The 20,676-nt window shown below is 43.6% G+C and overlaps 2 protein-coding genes across 3 annotated transcripts in view; one reads left to right on the forward strand and one right to left on the reverse strand.

The window, feature by feature from the left end:
* LOC128483098 (transport and Golgi organization protein 1 homolog) overlaps positions 1 to 5,238 on the reverse strand; it is a 5,358-nt gene extending 120 nt beyond the window's left edge. Inside the window, exons 1-4 of the mRNA XM_053459145.1 lie at positions 5,052 to 5,238; positions 3,904 to 4,037; positions 1,131 to 1,217; positions 8 to 586 (exon numbers count right to left, since the gene is read on the reverse strand). Of these exons, the coding sequence (XP_053315120.1) occupies positions 8 to 586; positions 1,131 to 1,217; positions 3,904 to 4,037; positions 5,052 to 5,172 (921 nt within the window). The 5' untranslated portion in view covers positions 5,173 to 5,238. The remainder of the gene's footprint in view (positions 1 to 7; positions 587 to 1,130; positions 1,218 to 3,903; positions 4,038 to 5,051) is intronic.
* Positions 5,239 to 5,864: 626 nt separating this feature from the next.
* On the forward strand, positions 5,865 to 15,187 carry TAF1A (TATA-box binding protein associated factor, RNA polymerase I subunit A). 2 transcript variants are annotated; one of them, XM_053460023.1, is made up of 12 exons: positions 5,865 to 6,055; positions 6,717 to 6,878; positions 7,082 to 7,189; positions 7,578 to 7,744; positions 9,046 to 9,159; positions 10,809 to 11,007; positions 11,770 to 11,885; positions 12,743 to 12,901; positions 13,149 to 13,215; positions 13,434 to 13,557; positions 14,612 to 14,766; positions 14,885 to 15,187. In XM_053460023.1, the coding sequence occupies exons 3-12, from the start codon at positions 7,090 to 7,092 to the stop codon at positions 14,992 to 14,994; spliced, it is 1,311 nt and encodes a 436-aa protein (XP_053315998.1). In that variant the 5' UTR covers positions 5,865 to 6,055; positions 6,717 to 6,878; positions 7,082 to 7,089; the 3' UTR covers positions 14,995 to 15,187. The 2 variants fall into 2 exon arrangements, with proteins under 2 accessions (XP_053315998.1, XP_053315999.1); XM_053460024.1 differs by having other exon boundaries at positions 6,036 to 6,128.
* The last annotated feature ends 5,489 nt before the right edge of the window (positions 15,188 to 20,676 follow it).

Genomic DNA, 20,676 nt, shown 5'->3' on the forward strand with positions numbered 1-20,676 from the left:
GCGTAACTTGTCTGGTCTCCTCATCGTCGGTCACCACGGCATCATCCGATGACCCAATGTGCGTCTTCAAGCCCTGCAGCATGTTTTCCTCCAGAAGGGTGTAGGCTTCCAAGGTTTTGCTTTTCTCATCTGACCCCGTAGATTCTCCCTGAGATATGCTGTCATTTTTGGCAGTTTCCGGCACTTCAGGCTCTAGTGCAACTTTGTCTTCCTGAGTACGTTCAGACTGACTATTTACATTAAGCGTGTCGACGGACGCTTCCTCGACACTTTCCTCTTTACCCGAGTGACCCACTGAGCTCTCTTCAGGTTTATCCTTTACAAGATCGCCATCTTTCTCCGATTCGTCCTCTCGCTCAGCCTGATCTCGGTCCTTCTGGTCGCTTTTAGTTTCTCCCGCTTGGCTCTGTAGCGATGCCTCCTTTTCCTCCGAGGGCCGGTCCTCCGAGGGCCGGTCCTCCGGCTGCGCTTTCTCTTCTGAACTCTCCGGCCCCGCTGTGCTCGCTTTTGGTTTATTTAAAAGTTCATCAACATTGTAATTATCAAAATTATCTGTTCCTCCATCGAAACATACAAAATCTGTTTCCTAAAAAAAAAAAAAAAAAATAAAGTTATATACACCCCATAATACATAATATAAAGTCATATTAAATGGGGTAATATATCCTATATATTGTGAATTATGTTATATAAGATTTTTCAGGCTGATAAATTCTCTAAACGTTTTATTAAAATTGCAATACAGATGTGCAACGTGATCACAATCAACATAGTAGGTAATATATACGGTATAGAATATATATATATATATATATATAGAATATATATATATATATATATATAGAATATATACTGTATACTCTATAAAGATTTCCTGACATTTACTGAAAATTAACAATTTCAGAAGCCCACCTACTGCGAGAGGTTATGAAAAAAAATTAAGAATAAAGCCATGTATATATAAATAATAATATTAATAATAAATATTATTATTAATAATAATTAGGGGCCAGCTTAAGCCCCCGTTAGAATTCTCCTTTGGGCCTCACGTTGAAGATCAACATTATTAAGTCATTTCTAAATATAATATCAATGAAAAAAAAAGAAAATAAAAAAAATAAATATCTTACATCTGCCGGCAGCTCTATTTCATCATTCATATAAACTTGTTTTACATCGAGTAGTTCCTTTGGGAAGTATCCAAACGTAGTGCCAACCTGCACAGAATACACAGAATATATAAAGGTTATTTATTTTGGTTCAGAACTTTTCCAAACGCTACATTTTATAGTTCGGTGCAATAAATGTAACAATCATGTTTACAGATTACAATATGTAACATGTATCTACGCATTAGAAACCCACCTTATGTGCATTCCATGGGGGCAGAACGGAACGTTCTCAGAACCTGCATGATTAGCAGTAAAATGTGTGTTTACTGAGAGGGTGGTAGATAAGTGAAACAGCCTCCCAGCAGAAGTGGTAGTGGCTAATACAGTGAGGGGATTTAAACACGCAAGGGATAGACGTACGGCTCCTGAATCTAAGACGAGACCAACGACTGATTAAGGTTTGAGTCTTTACAGCAGGAGAAAACGGGCGACTGGACGGGGCAGAATCTGCCGACCAAAATCATATATATTTTTTTTTTTTTTACTGCCTCTCTAAACCTAATCAAATCACATAAAAAAAATCTTATCTTTTAAGTAAACTACAGAATTCTGAGCGGCTGAAATTCTATTTGCTTTGTTAAAACAATTATAAGCCATCGCTGTGTATCTGCCAATAATAATAATTTTTTTGTGATTACCCGGATGTTTCATTTTACGCCCCGTCCACGAAGTCATTTACAAGAGAGAACAAAAGGAACTCAAATACAAAGCATTTTAACCCCTCCGGGGGGTTTCATTAATAGTTATTGTTTTATATAGCCGACGCGGCAATCTGCCCGGGGTTTGGACCTTACTCTTGCCTTTAGTTTATCAGAGCGAGGTATTTACAGCTCTATTGCCGGTACGTCACAGCAGGCCGGTTAACGCCAGCAATCATTCCCTGATCACTTTCCACGCGTCTCTTCTTCTGTCGGATCTTTTTGGCCGCAGCCCTTTAAACGTTTCTCACATTGGAACGCACGTTTTATTCCTCCTCGGGATGCGCGGTTATCGGAATAGCAGCCGACGCGGATTTAATTCTTGTTCCTGGAAGTCGGGACTTTGTAGGCGCTTTAATTTCTAAATAGGACTCCTTTATCGCTATCCAGTGTTGGGCGATGCACCTGCTAACTACAAATCCCATGAAGCTCAGCCAGCCTCTTTCCGAGAGCGTCAGACAAAAAAAAAATGGAAATGCCGCTCAGCCAGCCGCATAGTTTCTATCACAGCTTTTTTAAACAAGACATTTGATGGCAGATCGGCCCCATTCGGCCCATCTAGTCGCCTATTTCTCCTGCTGTAAATATTTAAACCTTAATCAGTCGTTGGTCTCGTCTTAGATTCAGGAGCCGTATCCCTATCCTATGCATGTTTAAATCCCCTCACTGTATTACCCTCTACCACTTCTGCTGGAAGGCCGTTCCACTTATCTACCACCCTCTCAGGACAGGGGAAAGACATGTGTTGTTCAGTATTCCTGGAATCCAAGTTGTCTTAGCAAATGCACTCGCTGATCCCTAGAAACGATCCCAGATCCCCGGCAGCGCAGGATGAAAGCACATCTCGGGGGGGGGGGGGCAATTCCGCAAGAAAATTGGCATCACGTTCCGAATATATTTACACCAATCCGCGTGAAAATAACAGCAAGCACTAGAACAGCCATTAATACTAAGCTACAGATGTAACGAAAGCGGCAACGCCTGGTCTGCTTCCACCGGCCACAGGGGCCGCATACGGATGCTACCGCTTCATTAAGAATTGTAACACAAAAGGGGTTTATTCACTAAAGCGAGAGTTCTGGTTTTATATCCCTGACTTTACTACCATGAAACGTTCTACAATACACATCGAACCCGGCCTGAACATGCAGCTACGCAGCGTGTCATTCGCTTTAATTAACATGTGATGTCACACCTCCAGAGAGGACATCACAGCTGGGAAGCCTCAGGGTTTTTGCCCCAAATCCCCCCCCCGCTGCGACCATATCCAAGCTTCCCGATTGGTGCTTTTGCCCCTAGTATGTTATGGTTGATATCCCTGCTTGAATGCAGGTGACTCAATGAAGTGCATCCTTAAATAATGACGAGTCAAGGTCCCCGCGAGGGCCCGTATTAGAACCATTTGGGTAACACATTTGGTGAGTCGCTACACAGAATCTTCACAACGAGCTATTAAAGGGTTAATATTTCAAGAGACTCGGGGTTGGCCCTTCTAGAAAGTTGGAGGGGGGGTTGAAATACCAGTGAAAACCATGGCTTGGGGGCATGTAAACCGGGAACGGTCACCATCGCTTCTGTCACTAGAGCTGCCCCTTCATCTCATGGAAGTGGAGCTCGGCAATAATACGGGCAAAACAATAGCCTACTGGGGAGGAATAATCAAGCACATCCTCAGAAAAGGAGGTTAAGCCTCCTTTCTCACTCCAATAAAGTGTGTTTTATGCGGTGAAACGTGGCAAGTTCGCTGTAAGTCATTGACCCCGCGTAACCTATGGATAATTTAGACAGGATGAACATTAAAGTGCCCCCCCCTCCCCGACGGACCCCCACCGGCTGCAAATCAGAGACTCCGTACATTCCCAGGGAAGGACCACCAGGCACAATAAGTGACTTTGAGGGGCTACGGAAAGCCACAGGAGCCAAAAAGTAACCGGGAACAGAGACGGCCTTCTGATTGGAACCCGGTGATTGACAGTCTGCATCCACACATGTATTCGTCACGTATGATAAGAGACATGAAGCGTGTGACGTACCGTCCCGGCCCAGAGGTCCGTCGTCCGCCCGTCCAGTTTGTGATACACGTAGATCGATTCGTCCTTCTTAAAATTCACAAAGCGACAGTCGGGGCCGGTGAAGTCTTTGAGCGCTTTCCCCCGGACCATGAGCACTGCGGGGAGAGAGAAAAACCATTCAACACAACCAAGATGGTACGCGGGGCCCCGGGGGGCCGCAAGGACAGCCACGGGAGCCGCTAGGACCCCCAGCCCGAACCTTCCTAGAAAGAGACGGCGGGACACGTTACACGGAAAGGTGGTTTTGAGGTTAAAGGCCTGGACGTGGGTCTCGTCTTAGATTCAGCAGCCATATGCCTATCCCATGCATGTTTAATGCCCTCTACCACTTCTGCTGGGAGGCTGTTCCACTTATCAACCACTCTCTCAGTAAAGTAAAACTTCCTTACATTCCATCTAAACTTTATAGCAAAGCGGTAACCCAAATGTATTCTACGCTTTTTATATATATATATATTAACATTGTCACTGTTCCCTATTGTAACCGCGCTACGGAATCTGTTGGCGCTATATAAACGATATAAAGCGACCCGCTGCTGGTAACATCCAGTCCCCTCTCCAAGACATCGTAATCTATAAACACGAGGAGTTTAGTAACCGATTATTGCAATTCCGAATCTAAAAGTGATCGGACATCGTCGGCTACCAAAACACTGGCTGAGGGTGCTGAGAGTTGTAACCGGCAGATGGGCTTCTACCCGACGGCGGCGTAGGACTTGTGGATGTAAACAATAAGCATCCCAACCCCCATCACCCTGTACAAAGAAACTGCCCCATGAATGGGAACGCTGCCCCTTTAAAGCCCCAGCAGACATTAGAAAACACAGCGAGGTCATACATGAGTACAACATACAGCACTAGCATGAGTGCCCGGATCTCCAAGGTGACGCAGCGCACGCACATAGTATATATGACGCAAAAGTACAGATAAATAAATATATATATAAGAGCATGCGTGGGGCAAACAGAGCGGGGAGGGAAGTGCGCAGGAGCGGGGTAATAAAGCGAGAGGAGAAAGTGGAGAGGGGTAAAGTGGAGGGGGGTGAGTGCATTCTCTCCCCCCACCCCGAGGACTTTTGCCCCCCGTGCAGTAAGAGAAGGGCACTCACTGCTGCACTCGGGATCAGCGCAGCGCTTCAGCTCCGAGAACCTCCGGTCCTGCGCCCGGCTGCCCTGGGGGAGGTGAGCCAACAGGAGCAGCAGGTAGATGGGGTGTCTGGCCGCAGCCATGTCGGCAGGGTGGCGGTGTCCGGTAGATGGAGGGGAGCGAGCATGAGCAGAGAGAGGCAGACACGTCAGCAGGAGACAACACGGCAAGGATGTGGGGGAGGAGACTGCAAGGAAGGGGCAGCCCGGGGGAGGAGGGAGAGAGAGCTACTGCCAAGAGAGGAGGGAAGGAAAGGGTTAAGGAGTAGAGGCTATATTTTCTTTGTAAATGGCCAGGGGTGGGATTTGCCCCTCATATTTGCCCTGGTACCCCCAGCCATGGGTATAATACCTGAAGAGGGGCATAAATAAAGAGACAGGGACAGGGACATATTATTCATTCGGCATTAACCCCTTACGGACCAGGGCTTTCCTTACGCCACAGGGCCAGAGCAGTTTTCATGTTTTTGCCATGACTTTCTTCAGCCGTAACTCCCCCCCCATTCTCATTTAGTGAACCCCACAAATATATTTTGGGGCAAGTATGGTTTTATTTCCCCCCAAAAGTGACAGTTCTTGTTAAAGAGTAACATTTATCACTCTACAGGAGTGGTGGCAAAATGCATATCCCCCCCCCCAAAAAAAAAACAAATTGTCGACCATATAAAAAAAACTTTCATTTTCATATTATTTTTTTTTTATTCATGATGTCAATAACATCACAACTAAACACGTCAGACGTTAAGGAGTGCCCCAAAACTACAACTACCAGAAGCCATTGCTACACTTGCCACATGCGCAGACGAGCCAACTGAGGAAAAAACCGCGCCGGGGTAGTTAACCGGAACCGCTTTGGTTTGTAAGTTCCGGAGATCGTGCCAGTCGTAACATGGCGGTCGATGCTTGTTTTACATGGACGGAATGAAACCGGAAGCAGCGTGGTCGGAGGGATCCTGTGCCTGACGTGGTGAGATCGAGGATGGAAATATTTGGGGTTTTTCCGTGTTATTATACTAGCCGTGCAAGGATCTGAACGCGGCGTGAGTGAATTATATAATACATGGAATTAAATGTGTTTTCGCGTTATTTTGGTCCAAAGACAGGGTTAGAGAAACGCTAATAGTAACTTTCACAGAATATTGGCATTTCAGCTTCAAGCTGTGGCCCTGCGTCCATTAGCTTCGTGTATGTGATTTAGGCCCATAGGGACTTTGGTGTAACAGCAGGTGCGCTGGGTTGGGTAGATTGGCTGCATGTGTGATAATTGCAGGAATCCGTTAATTTAGAGTGAAAGCTTTTTGGGGAAGGTAAGGAACCTTTTGTGTCTGTAAGTAAAATTGTTACTGTTACCCAGTACTTGCAATGCCCTGTTTTTCCATTGTACAGCTCTGTGGAATATGCTGGCGCTATACATATTATATAAGCTACGCACTCCTGCCTTTTCTGTGTATTCATGGCAGATACAGTACTCAGACGTTGAGGCTTCTTTGCAGTATTCCACTCTAATACTCGAGCCCCTGCTGAAGCAATAAAATGGATTTCCGTGGACCGTTTTCTTCTACTTATTTGACTTCGTGCAAACTGATATTTTTTGTCTTTATTTTTCTCCTCCCACTGTCTGCCTCCAGTGAAATAAGAAAATGTCCTTAAGTATGCTTCCCACACAAGCACAGTAGTGCATACATAGGAGTTGAGCTCAGACAACACAAACAGCACTTTCAAGTGCCTTTGTCGCCTGCGCTGACATCCCGCCGACTTCTTCAGATTGTGCTCCGCAGCAGAACCCCGGGGTAAATACATCCTGAGTTTACTTATCGATGGAATTACCGTTAAGTTACGTAGTCTATAGGATGCTGAGAGACCCCGCTGGTTTCTGGTGGGAAGTCATCATCTTGCAGCTGTACCGTTAGTAATAACCGCGTGAACTGTTACATAATAATCTGCAAGGTTAAGATTAAGTGACGTTAATATTATTTTTTTTGCCTTATTTCAGATTCAAAGATGGAAGAATTAAGCGACCAGTCATGTGATCTGATGGAGGAGCCGGATCAGTACAAAGGGATTTTTCTGAAGAAGAGGCGCGTGGGACTGGCGAACAAAAGTACATAGAATGTTTCATTCTTTTAATTTCTTTCTCTGTTTTCTATGCTTATCGCCCTCCATGCAAACTCCTAGCCTTCAACCACAATGCCGGCTTCTTCGTTACCCGCTTGTGGGATCTCGCCGTTACAAAACGAAAACCGTTCAAGGTTTGGGTAGAATCAAAACTCCTAGGGGGGGATAATGCATAAATAAATAATATGGGGCAAAGTATTAAAAGTGAGCCAATCGGGAGGAGCATGCCAGTGGTTGCTATAGGGATTGCCTTTTTGATCAGTTTGCACAAGCATTTCTTCTTTACACCTACCTCTTAGAGAAACTAGTGTTTATTTTCCTCTCGCCCATTAATTAACGTTGGAAGGAATATAATAAGTGACTTTGGTTTGCAGGTTCTTCTTCTATAGCCATCTCGTTCCGCAGAACTACCGATCTGTGTTTCAGCCTCATTCATCAAGCTATGTCCCAGGGCGAATGGGTGAGGGCGGCCGATCTTATGATGAGCTATTTTCAAACTCTCGAAGATCGCACGACCGCAAGACAGAGGCAAGCTCCGGAGGTGAGATCTAAATGAGATCGGGAATCTGTTAACAGGGGTGACCACGTCTGGTGGTTAATAATAATACAGCAAAGACGCCTACAGCTACGGCAGGAGTCGAGGACCCTGCTACTGAGCTTGCCATCTATGGAACTGGCACACTGAGTTCATGGCCGGAATGGTGGGCGCGTGAGCTTACAATCTAAAAAGCACATACCGTTCATGTCTCAGTGCTGTTGCCTTTGGTCATTAATTGTTTTGAGTTATTCATCTGGATCATTCGCTATAATTGAGAGAGAAAACCTCCCATTATTACGGTATATGGGATAAACCCTTGCAAAATACACAATGTTCAAAAGTTTCATTATAAGAAAAACAGATTTTGTCAATTAATACATGAAATGGTTCAGAAATCCAGCGGAAACGGCTGATTCTTAATGGAATCTCTTCATAGGCGCACAGAAGCCCTTTATCACTCCCATCACTCCTGTGATCCAATGGCCCTTTATCACTCCCATCACTCCTGTGTTCCACTGGCCCTTTATCACTCCCATCACTCCTGTGTTCCAATGGCCCTTTATCACTCCCATCACTCCTGTGTTCCAATGGCCCTTTATCACTCCCATCACTCCTGTGTTCCAATGGCCCTTTATCACTCCCATCACTCTTGTGTTCCAATGGCCCTTTGTCACTCCCATCAATCCTGTGTTCCAACGGCACGCTGTGTTCACTGATCCAAGTTTAAAGTGCAAAAGGCTAATTAATATATATATATATATCTCAAAACTAAAGCACAAGGCAGCAGTTACCGTGTAATTAACGTATTCCCTGGATCTGTACGTTAGTCTTGTTTTGACAGGCTGTCACCTTTTATTTTTGTGCTTCTTTATTCTTACAATGGCGAGTTTCAGATATTTTAAATATTCTTCACCTCTTTTATCACTCTTCAAGTATCTAAAGAGGAACTGTAATACTTCACATCTAGTTTATAACAGTATTTTGGAGATGTTTTATCTCTTAATAGGGAGGAATAACCCTGCAGATCCTGAGAAAAGCTATTTAGGATGGCTGCTTTCATGGAATAAACCGTATTTGTTTTATAATCTGTATAACATGTAAATATCACTTATATTACGGCATTTACAGATTAAAATGTTTTAGTATACCGAGCTATAAAGTGTGGGACCCGGGCAATGTTAGTTTTTAACGCATATAGCTACTCGGCATATAGATAACACACAAATCGGCAAGTTGTTTCCTTTACCCTTTTATTCGTAATTACCGTATGTTGTTCGCTGAAACAAGTCCTTTTGTATTAACAGGTAATTTGGAGGCTGGGAAATGAGATTCTCTTAAATCACCCGAAAAGCACTATGGAAGATGTCAGCTTTTTCAACGAGGCCATGAAGAACGTCGGGGTAAAGAATTACGTCAAGGTGAGGATATATCTGCTGCCCCTTCTAGTATTGGTGAAAATATCCATATCATCGACGTATTTCTACAGGTTACCCACCGCCCGACGGCTTCGTTTACTGAACCTTTATGTCTGCGAGTGCTGGGTATCTGCAGAGAATGGGAGCGCAGGGAGCACTCGCTACACAATCGCTGTAATTATCCTTTCGGCTGTCTCTTTAAGGATATTTGCTGATCAATACCGCTCTCAAATTGGCTAAACCCATGATTTACAAGAAAAGTCCCAGTGTTTTTGTTGTAGTATCGCATTTATGAGTTTTGAAATAAATCGGGGTTCCTACATAGCTGTGTACTGAATGTCAACTAGACAGGCACCCTGACTCTTCATGCTCGTTGGTAAATAGAATGGCTCGGTCTTAATCACTCTACACAATGAAACGCTTCCTTATGTAGACTTTTATTAGTCAGTCACCCAAAATATCACATGATATCACAAAAGGAGTTTATTGGAACAAAATAGGTAAAAAAAGACATATTTTTCCATGACACTTCTGCTTTAAAGGATATAAACTGCAATAAAAAAAATAGTGGATATTAAACATGACATACAGCGCAATACGGTTGTATAGATCTGCGTGCGCACAGCGACACCTTGTGGTTCAGACGCGCAGCTGCAATAAGCTATAAAACTTTTGCTTATCAGTCATTTGGCTCCTTTATGGCAAACTAACGAGTATCGTCCAAGTTGAACAGAAACTGCAGTCATTACTAGTTCTAATTTAAACTTCATAACTATTTTAGTATGTCTTGTACATCATCTTTCTTTAACCCCTGCACAAATTAGACTTTTTTCCGCAGACTGATAGGGCTTTCTCGATGCCGCTTTTAGCATACTGTTTAGTATGCATAATGATTTTGTATGATTTTAGTATAATTGTCAAAATAGCTGAGTTGACCAAAATACAGTTATTTAGGTGTCTTTAACTTAAATACTTTTTTTTTTATTTTTTTTTATTTGTTTTTATTTTTTTTAAATTATGTGAGAATTAATGTCTTTGCAACAGAAATGCCTAGTTGCCACAAAGTATTTTTTTTTTGAGTTGGTAAAAGTAATCACAAATAAAACGGTGCACCAAGTATATACTTCTGGAAAGTAGGCAACCTGGGGGGTATCTTACTGAGGGCATAAAGGGTCCGCTTTATACAAACGTCTGGCTTTGCCTGCCCCCAAGGCCAGAAGGTGCCAGCTTTTTGCACTTCATTTATTTACTTTTGGTAGCAGATAAAGTAGACTGTTTGCTCCCCGCATTGATTTATTCAGGGTAGCCGTGTGCCTGCCCCATGGATTTTTAAATTCTCACTGTATTGACCTCTACCAATTCTGCCAGGAGGATGTTCCACTTATCTACCGCCCTCTCGGTAAAGTAAACTTCCCTGTGATGCATCAGAATGCCTTACGTTCTTGTTTTAGATCACAATCTCTCGTTTCTCCTCTTTTTGGAACCCTCCTGTATGTTGGTAAATGGCGTTATGTATTAAAATGCTTCCATCACTTCTTCTCTTCTTTGCTCAAAGCCCTGCATATTGCATGCTAAAATTAATTTTGAAAACAAAGCTGCATTGACGTTTTTTGCGTTTGCCGTAACTTTGAGCGTTGTCTGGTGACTTGCAGATAACTCTGGAGCAGTTCTACTATCTTGTGTGCCACGGCCAGCCAGAGGACGCCTGCCGGACCCTGACGCTCGCGGGGATCTGGCGGTACGGAAAGATCTCCGCGTCGGAGAAAAAGAACATTACGCTCATACAGGCGTACAAAGCGCTGGTGGAATTTAACACCTGGTTGGACAAACAATCATCGGCGAGTGAGGATGGTAAGCAATCCGAGGGTCTCTCTAGCTTTTTGCTTTATTCATTGATAAGGACTACTGTGTTGTGACAAAACGGGACTTAGAGAGAGACTCCAGCTGTCTTATCCACGTTAATGCATGTGGTAGCTGTGCGGCCCCTTAAGTTAATGTTGTCCCTATTTGCAAATGCAAGGAAGGATTCTACAGAACCCCCCCATATGCAGTAATCTTTCCTATTGCTGATCGGCTGCTTCAAGCGGCCAAAAATAGGGAGAAAACGTGAATGCATTCTTAATTAATGGGGCGCTGTTGTCTCTTTTAAACAATTCTGTGCATGCCAATTGCAAATACAATATATATTCTTTGTAACCGAATATCTCCTACTTTGAAAACATTTCCGCCCTGAACTTTGTTAAATCCCTGTGTATTTAAATGTTTCTATTAGATCTCCTCCAAGACAAACCTATTGAGATCCTTAATCTTTCCTGCAATCTATACGCCATATACGCTGTTTAAACATGGAGTGTCTGTGATGTTAGAATTAAAGAATCTGAAATTCTATCATACATCTCACCCTAATCCTACACGGTGCAAAACGACGTTACAATAGTATCTAGCGCTGCGTAAACTGTTGGCGCTATATAAATAAAATATAATAATAATAATATCTAGTTAGTATTTTAATTGGTTCATTTGCAGAATTCTATTGCCCCAAATTAAAAATAATAATAATTTAGTTTTTTTTTTCTTTTCATTCAATGGGTTTTTAATGTTTTTCTTTTCCAGATGTCGCTTGTGCGTCTCAGGCCCTTGAGGGTTTGCTCAGACAGACAGCTGCTGGTTTTGAAGAGCTCATTAAATATCCCGGCATTTGGGACCCCTTTGTTCTCTGCTACGTACATGTAAAATTAACTGGTTTATTTATTTTTTTCTTCTTTGAAAACTTTTACTATTCTAAATGATTCGTCTGTTGTTGATTAAAGCATTAATAGCCCTGCCTTCTGAAGGAATGTTATAAAACTGCAGAGAGTTGTCTATAAAAAGACAGTTGAGCAAAAAAATACAGGCCATCCTCACTTTCTTTAGGTTAAGTTCCTGGAAAAGGTAAAATTAGGTGAAAACATCTGTTTCTGCGATTATATAATATATTATATAATATATATATTATTCTGCTCCTGTTCAAAAATCTGATCCTGATTTTTTTTATTTATATTACCATGTGTGCTGGGCTTTATTCACTAAAGGGCGAGTTGGAAGGGGTAGTTTGCAGAAGTTGGGGTTTCATCGCCATTGCCGTACACCATGAAGGGCCCACACTGTCAGGGTTTCTCCAGCAATAAGGACTGAGCTCTCCCTGTATAATGCAATGGATGAGGATACTTTGAATAAATCCTGCCTGTTTAGTTATACATTATCCAGGGCCAGCCAGGCTCTTCGTGCAGCAGATGCTCACTGGTGGTGGATAAACCCCCATTGTGCGTAATCGACTGTATTACAACAAAAAGGGAGAGTACTTATTATGAAGGGGTAATCTTGCAGATCCTAGCATGCATTTAACCTGCCGGCTCCCATGAGTGGCGTATTCTGGCCCGGTCCAGGGGGAGACGGCAGCCCCTGTGCCGTATAACACGCTCTGCTGCTCGGTTGGGCCGGTTCAAAGGTAGAACACCCAGCGGCCCGTTAACACTATGGAGGACCGTGCTGACAATTTATATCACAAAGATGTTGACTGATCTGTTTCCTTGTGTTTTTTTTCCAGCTTCTAGAGCGGTCTGGAAAGCGGGAAGAGATTGAAAAGGTTTTGACAGACTATGCTTATAACAGCAGAAATCCTGCGAATCCGAACGCCTACGTCTACCTGTATGATTTCCTCAAACGCAACGACGCTCCGCGCAAAACCCTCATCAAGACATTGGAGGTCGGATGTATTTTATATTTTATGGGGGTATGACCCACATAGGCTGCCCGTAATGCTTACTAAATAGAATTTAATCAGTCCTTGCTCTCTCTTTTTGCTCTCGAGCCGTATGCCCATCCCATGCGTGTTTAACACACAATGCTGTTTGCGTTGCAGAAGAACGTAGTAAATTTGTTTCCTGATTCCATTAAATTCTTTGTATTCTTAATAATCTTTATTTTTCTTTTCCCTGGTCCCTCATCCTTAGGCTTTGCACTGCCGGGTCCCATCGCACAAGCTCATGCTGGAATTCAGCCAACTCCTTGAAAAATCCGGTACTCTAATCGTTAAAAGAACAACTTTCCATTGTGACATTTGTTAATGGATGTGGTTCATTTTATGTGGGTTAGAAACTAACACTGCATTTGGCAGCCTTACATATATCGGCAGCTGCCGAGCATTACACGGTGTCGGGTGATTCTTCGTTTTGTGCATGCCATGCTTTGCCACCCTCTTGCGCAGAGCTTTACCAGCCGTCTCGTTGTATTGCCAGGCTCAGAAGAGCACCGTCGACACGCGCTGCAGGTTCTCTTCGACCTGCTGGATTTTGCGGGGTGGAAGGAAGATGTGAAAGCCTGGAAGTGTCTAAGGAAACAGTTGAAGAGAACCCTGAAATGGTATTTTCTATGGTCACGTCTTTATAGGATTTTATATCGCAACCCAAAACTATATCCGAGTACAGATGCTGTGTGTTTGCATGTATGACCGGCTCTGAGATGATAAAAAAAGTTGCGTTATGCTTTTCCTGGCACTTCTTGTGTTTAAAGAGAAACTTACGCTGGCTTAAACATTTCAAAATCCTTTCGTTACAGCTCGGCGCAATTGTTTTACACATTTATAGAGATTCCCCCCCCCCCATGTAAGATTTTGCCGCACACCCAGCAAATGCTATTTTAAAGCACCTATCTATAAAGATTGGTGCCTTGGCCTCGAAGTACCCCAATTTTGTCGAGCCCTGTCTAATTCTAGCACGTCTATTGCTAACCATGGAACTGCATCTTTGGGACTGCCCTGCCTTTTAACCCACGACAGCCATATTATTAGTTTTTTTGGGTTGTTTTATGTAAAAGTTTTTGTTTTTTTTCTTTTTTTGCCCCATTATTTTCCCCTATTCTCCAAAAAGAAAATGAAAGTACTTTGAGTTGTATATTGATCTGAAAAGCCTGGACTCGACCTTCTTTGTAAATGTATCCAGTATATGTAATCGTTCATACGATAGGAACACAGAAGATCAGGTGAAATCCCATAAATGATACAAAAGGAATCAGCGGCATTCTCTGCTTTCCCAGCGGAGCCGTCCGCTTTTTAGGTGTAAACTTGCCGTGCGTTACTGACGCTCTGGGGGGTAAGCGATTGCTGGGGATCAGCCTATACATGTAACAGTAATGGGGGACCCTACAGTGACTGTGTGCCCTGATAATGGGGTCCACTTTGCCAACCAAAGTGTGTGTAGCAGAGTTTAGAGGCAGATGGAGGCAAAACTGTTATAAATCATTACTGTCCTTACACTGACCCCTCCAATCTTCATACCCTATCAAAGGCTGCCAGTGCTCATCATTTAATCATTTGGTGCTATTTTAAATGGGAGCATATGAATAATTACACTATGGATGATTGGCAGGTCCCCCCCCCCGGTGCTGTTAACCCTTTTTGTTTTCTTCTCCCCCTCAGTGATCAGCAAGCCTGGATCGGAGATCAGTGGCAGACCAGAAAGAGTTGGTGGCCTGCGTACCACTTCACTGTACTCCATGCCAAGAAAGACTGCCAGCTGAACGAGGAGCTGGCAATGGAAAAGGCCTGGGCGGCTGCGATTTTACTGGGTCACGGTAACTAGTCCAGCATTTATATAGCGCCAGCGTTGTCGTTCATGCATAACAGGCTACCTTCGCAGATTGCTCTCTATACAGAAATAATTGTTTTTGCCTTTCCCAAATCTACCAACAGCATGCAGTTATTTTTCTGCCCTCCGCACCCTTGTAAGTAAAGAGCAGAAGACGTACCTTAAGAGCATAGCGAAGTTTGTGAAGGAGCGCCGACCTGCGCGTCCGGATTGAGACCGGTCGGACATCTGGAATGGAATCTGTCGCAATCTACCAGGGCTTAATAGCGAGACTCTGATCTCATTAGAGAAGCGGCTCTCACACTGAGAGGTATTTCCACGAAACATGTTGCCCTTTTACCAGCTAACTTCACGTTTCTGTAAATCACGCTAATAAAGTTAACTTTCTGTGAAAGTTATTTTCAGACATGAAACGCTGTCCCGTTCTGCATATTATGTAACTGCTCATGAGCTGCTCTGCCTTTTTTGGCTAAGATCAAGGACCCTCCTGGCCACCGTCTTGCCATCAAGACTTCAGTGGGTCTCTTCGAAGGGGACCCTAGAAGAACCGGCCCTACCTTGTTCGGGAAGAAATGGGGCTGAAGCTGTAGATTAGGAACCTGGTCTCCGCTTTGTTTTTTTCTTCAAAATGGCCAGTGGAAGCACGGCATCCCGGGCTTCAAGGACGGGGAAAAAAGTTTGGAGTAGAATGCCATTTGATATGTTTTACAGCCCTGTTAACAGTACAGTAACCCACATTAAAATGCTTAACTGCATGTTTAGTTTGAGGTTTAATGAAGCTCAAAGGATGGTTTCTGTGTCTCAGACCCATTGAGTCAACTGATTTTTAGGGGTTGGTGTTGCTAGGTGCAAAACAAAGGGGAAAATAAAGAGATTTTAGGTATTCTAAGGAACCAACGACCGCAGTGAGCATCAGGAAACGCCACATGCACACGCTACATGGTATGTTATCACATAAAATGATTGTGAAAATACAGCGTCATGGGAATTGGACTACTACAGGGAATCGCCCTTTTACAATGTATGCTATTTGAGACTATAACCCAACACAAAAGTATAATAAAATAATTCACATCTGATTTTGCTGGTAGAATCCCTTGTCATATGCCACCCTAATTAGTTTGTTGGCTTAGATAATCTATTTTAACGTACTTTGGGTCTTCCTTGTGTCCTATCTTCTGAACCAAAATACCAGTGGTATTTATACAAAATACTGATAACCCGTATTTTGGGTATACTTTACCCCTCGTATGCACTTGTATCCCGTTTGAGGACCCAAACATTGAAGAATTTGCAAATTTCATCTTGCGTAGGGGGGTGTAAGGTGACTTGCAAGTCCTCGCTCCGTTAAACGATTTAATAAAAGTAAAGAGTTGGTGCAGTGGGGTTACCTGGTACCCTATACACAAGGAGATCAATGATTGTCCCTTCCCCGCCATGTGTATTCTGGCAGGGTTGATAATACCTGGTGCATATAAGCCTCAAGTAATACCCCTGCATCCCCGTGCCCTGGAGAGGTTAAAATGTACAGTAATCCCATACCACCCCATGAGACTGATTTGATGGCAAAACACAGCAAAAGCCAAACTGGCTTGCAGTAAGGGGTTTATTAGAAGCAGTCCAAATATTTGCAGTCCAAAGATGGCTCTCTGGTTCCCCATATCAAAAAAACTACGATTGTTACGGCTTCTGAAGGAGACTTGTTAAGATTTAAGGGCCCGGACTCGGAAGTGACTCGGTCATGCTCCAAAGCGTTCAACAAAGCACCGATCTGGAGGCGCCTTGTGATGCTGCACTAAATCCTTGAGTCTTCCAGGCCAATGTGGGGTCTGAAGCCTCCTCGGACATCAAGATAATCCTCTAACAGTTGGTGCCATGAGAGAAGCCTAGAACCCTAAGGTGTTGTGTTAAGGATGCCTTGTGGTCTGATGGAAACCACCGGATCCTGAGTAGGGAACAGATCTTTCTCCAAGGTTGTCTAAAGGTCATCCTCGGTTTGCTTATCTATGTATTTTGAATGTGATGTCATTAGGGCTGCAACTAACGATTATTTTAATAATCGATTAATCGGCCGATTATTTTTTCGATTAATCGATTAATCGGATAAAAAAAAACAATATGCAAATTTTTCGTTTATTTAAAAGAATTTAATGAACTGGATGTTAAAAAACAACTTAAAATTTACATTAACATTCTTATTTTGTTATGATGTAATAAAAAACAATATTTTCAAAGTACAAGAACCCAAACACAATATTTATGAAACAAAATAACCCCAAACATTCTGAAAAGAGGTGGACTATTACTGTTCAAGAAACTTTGCCCCAGCACTTTGCACTTTGCACCCAGCACTTTGCACCCAGCACTTTGCACCCAGCACTTTGCACCCAGCCCTGGCACTTTGCACCCAGCACTTTGCCCCAGCCCTGGCACTTTGCATCCAGCACTTTGCACCCAGCATTCAGCACTTTGCACCAGCACTTTGCACTTTGCACCCAGCCCTGGCACTTTGCACCCAGCACTTTGCACCCAGCCCTGGCACTTTGCACCCAGCACTGGCACTTTGCACCCAGCACTTTGCACCCAGCACTTTGCACTGTGCCCCTGCACCCAGTCTCTAACTCTGCCCTGCACCCAGCCCTGCCCCCACACTCTGCCCTGCCCCCACACTCACACTCTGCCCTGCACCCACTCTGCCCTGCACCCACACTCACACCCTGCCCTGCATCCCCACCCCCACTCTGCCCTGCACCCAGTCTCCCACTCTGCTCTGCACCCACACTCACACCCTGCATCCCCACCCCCACTCTGCCCTGCACCCAGTCTCCTGCCCTGCACCCCCCACCCCCACTCTGCCCTGCACCCCCACCCCCACTCTGCCCTGCACCCCCACCCCCACTCTGCCCTGCACCCACACTCACGAACCGCTCTGTGCGAATGGAGCCACTCGCACAGAGCGAACCGCTCTGTGCGAATGGAGCCACTCGCACAGAGCGAACCGCTCTGTGCGAATGGAGCCACTCGCACAGAGCGAACCGCTCTGTGCGAATGGAGCCACTCGCACAGAGCGAACCGCTCTGTGCGAATGGAGCCACTCGCACAGAGCGAACCGCTCTGTGCGAGTGGAGCCACTCGCACAGAGCGAACCGCTCTGTGCGAATGGAGCCACTCGCACAGAGCGAACCGCTCTGTGCGAGTGGAGCCACTCGCACAGAGCGAACCGCTCTGTGCGAGTGGAGCCACTCGCACAGAGCGAACCGCTCTGTGCGAGTGGCTCCATTCGCACAGAGCGATTCGCTCTGTGCGAGTGGCTCTGTGCGAGAAGAATACTTACCTCCGGAACGCGTCACATCCGTCACGTAGCTAAAAGAAGGCGGAGACTGCAGAGCGTGTAGCAGAAGCGGGGAACGCTCGCGGAGGTAAGTAAAAGGAGCCGAGTGCTCCAACAACGAATTGATCACTCGATTAATCGATAACGGAAATCGTTATCGATGATTTCCGTTATCGATTATTATCGATTTTATCGATTCGTTGTTTCAGCTCTAGATGTCATCAAAGTCCTTGCTGGTGAATGTCCGTATAGCGTATGCTTTTTTGTTTTTGAATAAACCCGGACCACTGACGTGTTGGTAACACGCCAGCGATTCTTCTCTGAAGCCACAAGGGCCACCTATATGATGCACTTATCTCTATTCATTGTTCTTAAGCGCAATAAAGCTCTTTATTACTAGACCGTGTAGTTCTGCTGTAAAGGCGATTACCAGAAGTAATCTAGCTTCAGACAACATGATGGGAAGTTTTCTACATACAGCAATAACAGGAGCTTTCATCTTTGGCTCAACTTAGAAAGGATGACCCATATTTCCTTTGAAGTGGTAATTATTCTCATTAAACCCGATCTGTTCTTTATAACGGCTTCACGGGGTTCTTCTTAGTAGAGAAAGGCTGTCCTCAACTCCTACTGAGAAAGGCACTACCTTTGCCCCTGCTTCAGAGTATTCCAGCCTATCAAGAAGTTGCCGGAATATTTTTATTTTTTTGGTGTGTAGAATCTCGTACGTTTCACCTCCCACTCTCTTCATCTGTGGACCTGTAATGATCTGTAGCTTTAACAGCGGTTCCTCATTATGTAGTCTATGAGTTGCTAGGATGGTGAAGCATCATCACCTTTGCTAATTTAAAATAAAATTGTATACAAAAGCAATTTTTTTTTTTTATTTTTTTTTTTTTTACTAAACTACACATTTGGTATGTCCATGAGCTTGAAATGTGATTTCTTTTATATAGTCATGGGTTGTAGGCATTCCAGCCCCGTGTGTAATATATTTTTACTAGATAATAAAGCCGGCGGTGCTGCAGACTCAGTGGACGGGGCCGTATCCAAAAATCTCTTCGTAACCAACATTTGGGGTATAAAGAAGGAATCGTGAATCTACAATAAAACATATAAAATATATTTTTTTATGCTAATTTAGCTTTAAACAGCCGTTAAAGCCGTAAATGAGCACTTCTGTTTGAAAGCAATGTAATAACATACTGTGTTACTTAATTACCCAAGTCTGTCTTATTATATACCTGATTATAAGACGAAAAATCTGAATATTAATTTATGAAAAAAAAAGAAAAAGCCTGAATATAAGACGACCCTATAGGAAAAAAAGTTTTACCAGTAAATGTTAATTCATGTAACATTCTATGGAATGTTGGTTGGAGTCCCAAATTCACGTGATTGTATACCCTGTGTTTTCTATTCATTACAGGTTTGTTTTTTTTTTTTTATTCTAGAAAAGAATATGTTATATGATTACTAGAAGGTTTTACCTGGAAGAAACTTAAAGCTTGAAGCTTAATATCTTCGCCTAGTGTACTTAATAAATAAACCGACTCCAATAAATGGAGAAGAATTTAGCAACTCTACATAATGATTCGCAGATTGTGACGGTGACAGGTGTTGCTGTGAACATGGATGTTTTTTTATTGGTATCGCTATAAAAAAGTGAATTTTTATTGTACCCAGAAAGGTATAACTAGGATGTGAAACAGTCAAATGATAGTATTCAAGCTATTTAAAGAATTTTTTTGTACTAAATCTGTACTGAAGTCTGTAACTAAAATCTGCAACTAAAAAAAAAAAATACTAATTAATTGTATAAATATGTTTGAGGGCCAGCTGCATACGTCCCAAGAGTCCCGATTTTCGCAAAGACAGTCCTGATTTGTGGACACTGTCCTGGGTAGCTTCCCGTTTTCTCAGAGATCACGGGCAGGTTGTGGCGAGACATATTCGCGTACACACTAACACCTCTAGCTTTGAGCAAGCTGCTTATTATTGGATACGATTGCTAATGTCTCCGCCATTTATTGGAATTGTTTTTCATGCACCTTCTCATAATTTTAGATGTTATTTTAGAAAGAGGTTTTAGTCATCACCTTGACCTTTGAGGCCACATGCATCAGATCCCTGCCTTCCGGCCGAGGATGTAGTCGTAATACCCTTATCATGCCGAAAACCTCTTACCGGCAACCCATAGGTCCTTGGCACTTCTTTTATGTGAGTTATTTCATGTAGAGCGGTGTTGAAGAAACATCGGAAAACGCTTGCATAAAGCGGCACTTAAGGAACATGTTGTGTTGCGCAATCCTCCCCCAGCTTCTAAGAAGCCAGGTTTAAACATGGAGCAAAAATTTGCCCTAGGGTACCCCTTTACCCCTCTTACCTGGTAACTCTACACAATACGTTACAGGGGAACCTCACTAGTCAATGACTAGCCGTGGAACAATATGGCACAATGTGTTAAAGTTGGCCCTTTTAGCTTAGGACCCCTAAGAGCCCCCCTGTACACACCGTCTCTGCGATAATTATATTTTAACGATGATGGCTCTTGACTTGCTGTAT

The sequence above is a fragment of the Spea bombifrons genome, chromosome 3 (genome assembly GCF_027358695.1).
Source record: "Spea bombifrons isolate aSpeBom1 chromosome 3, aSpeBom1.2.pri, whole genome shotgun sequence".
In the NCBI taxonomy this organism is placed as follows: Eukaryota; Metazoa; Chordata; class Amphibia; order Anura; family Pelobatidae; genus Spea; species Spea bombifrons.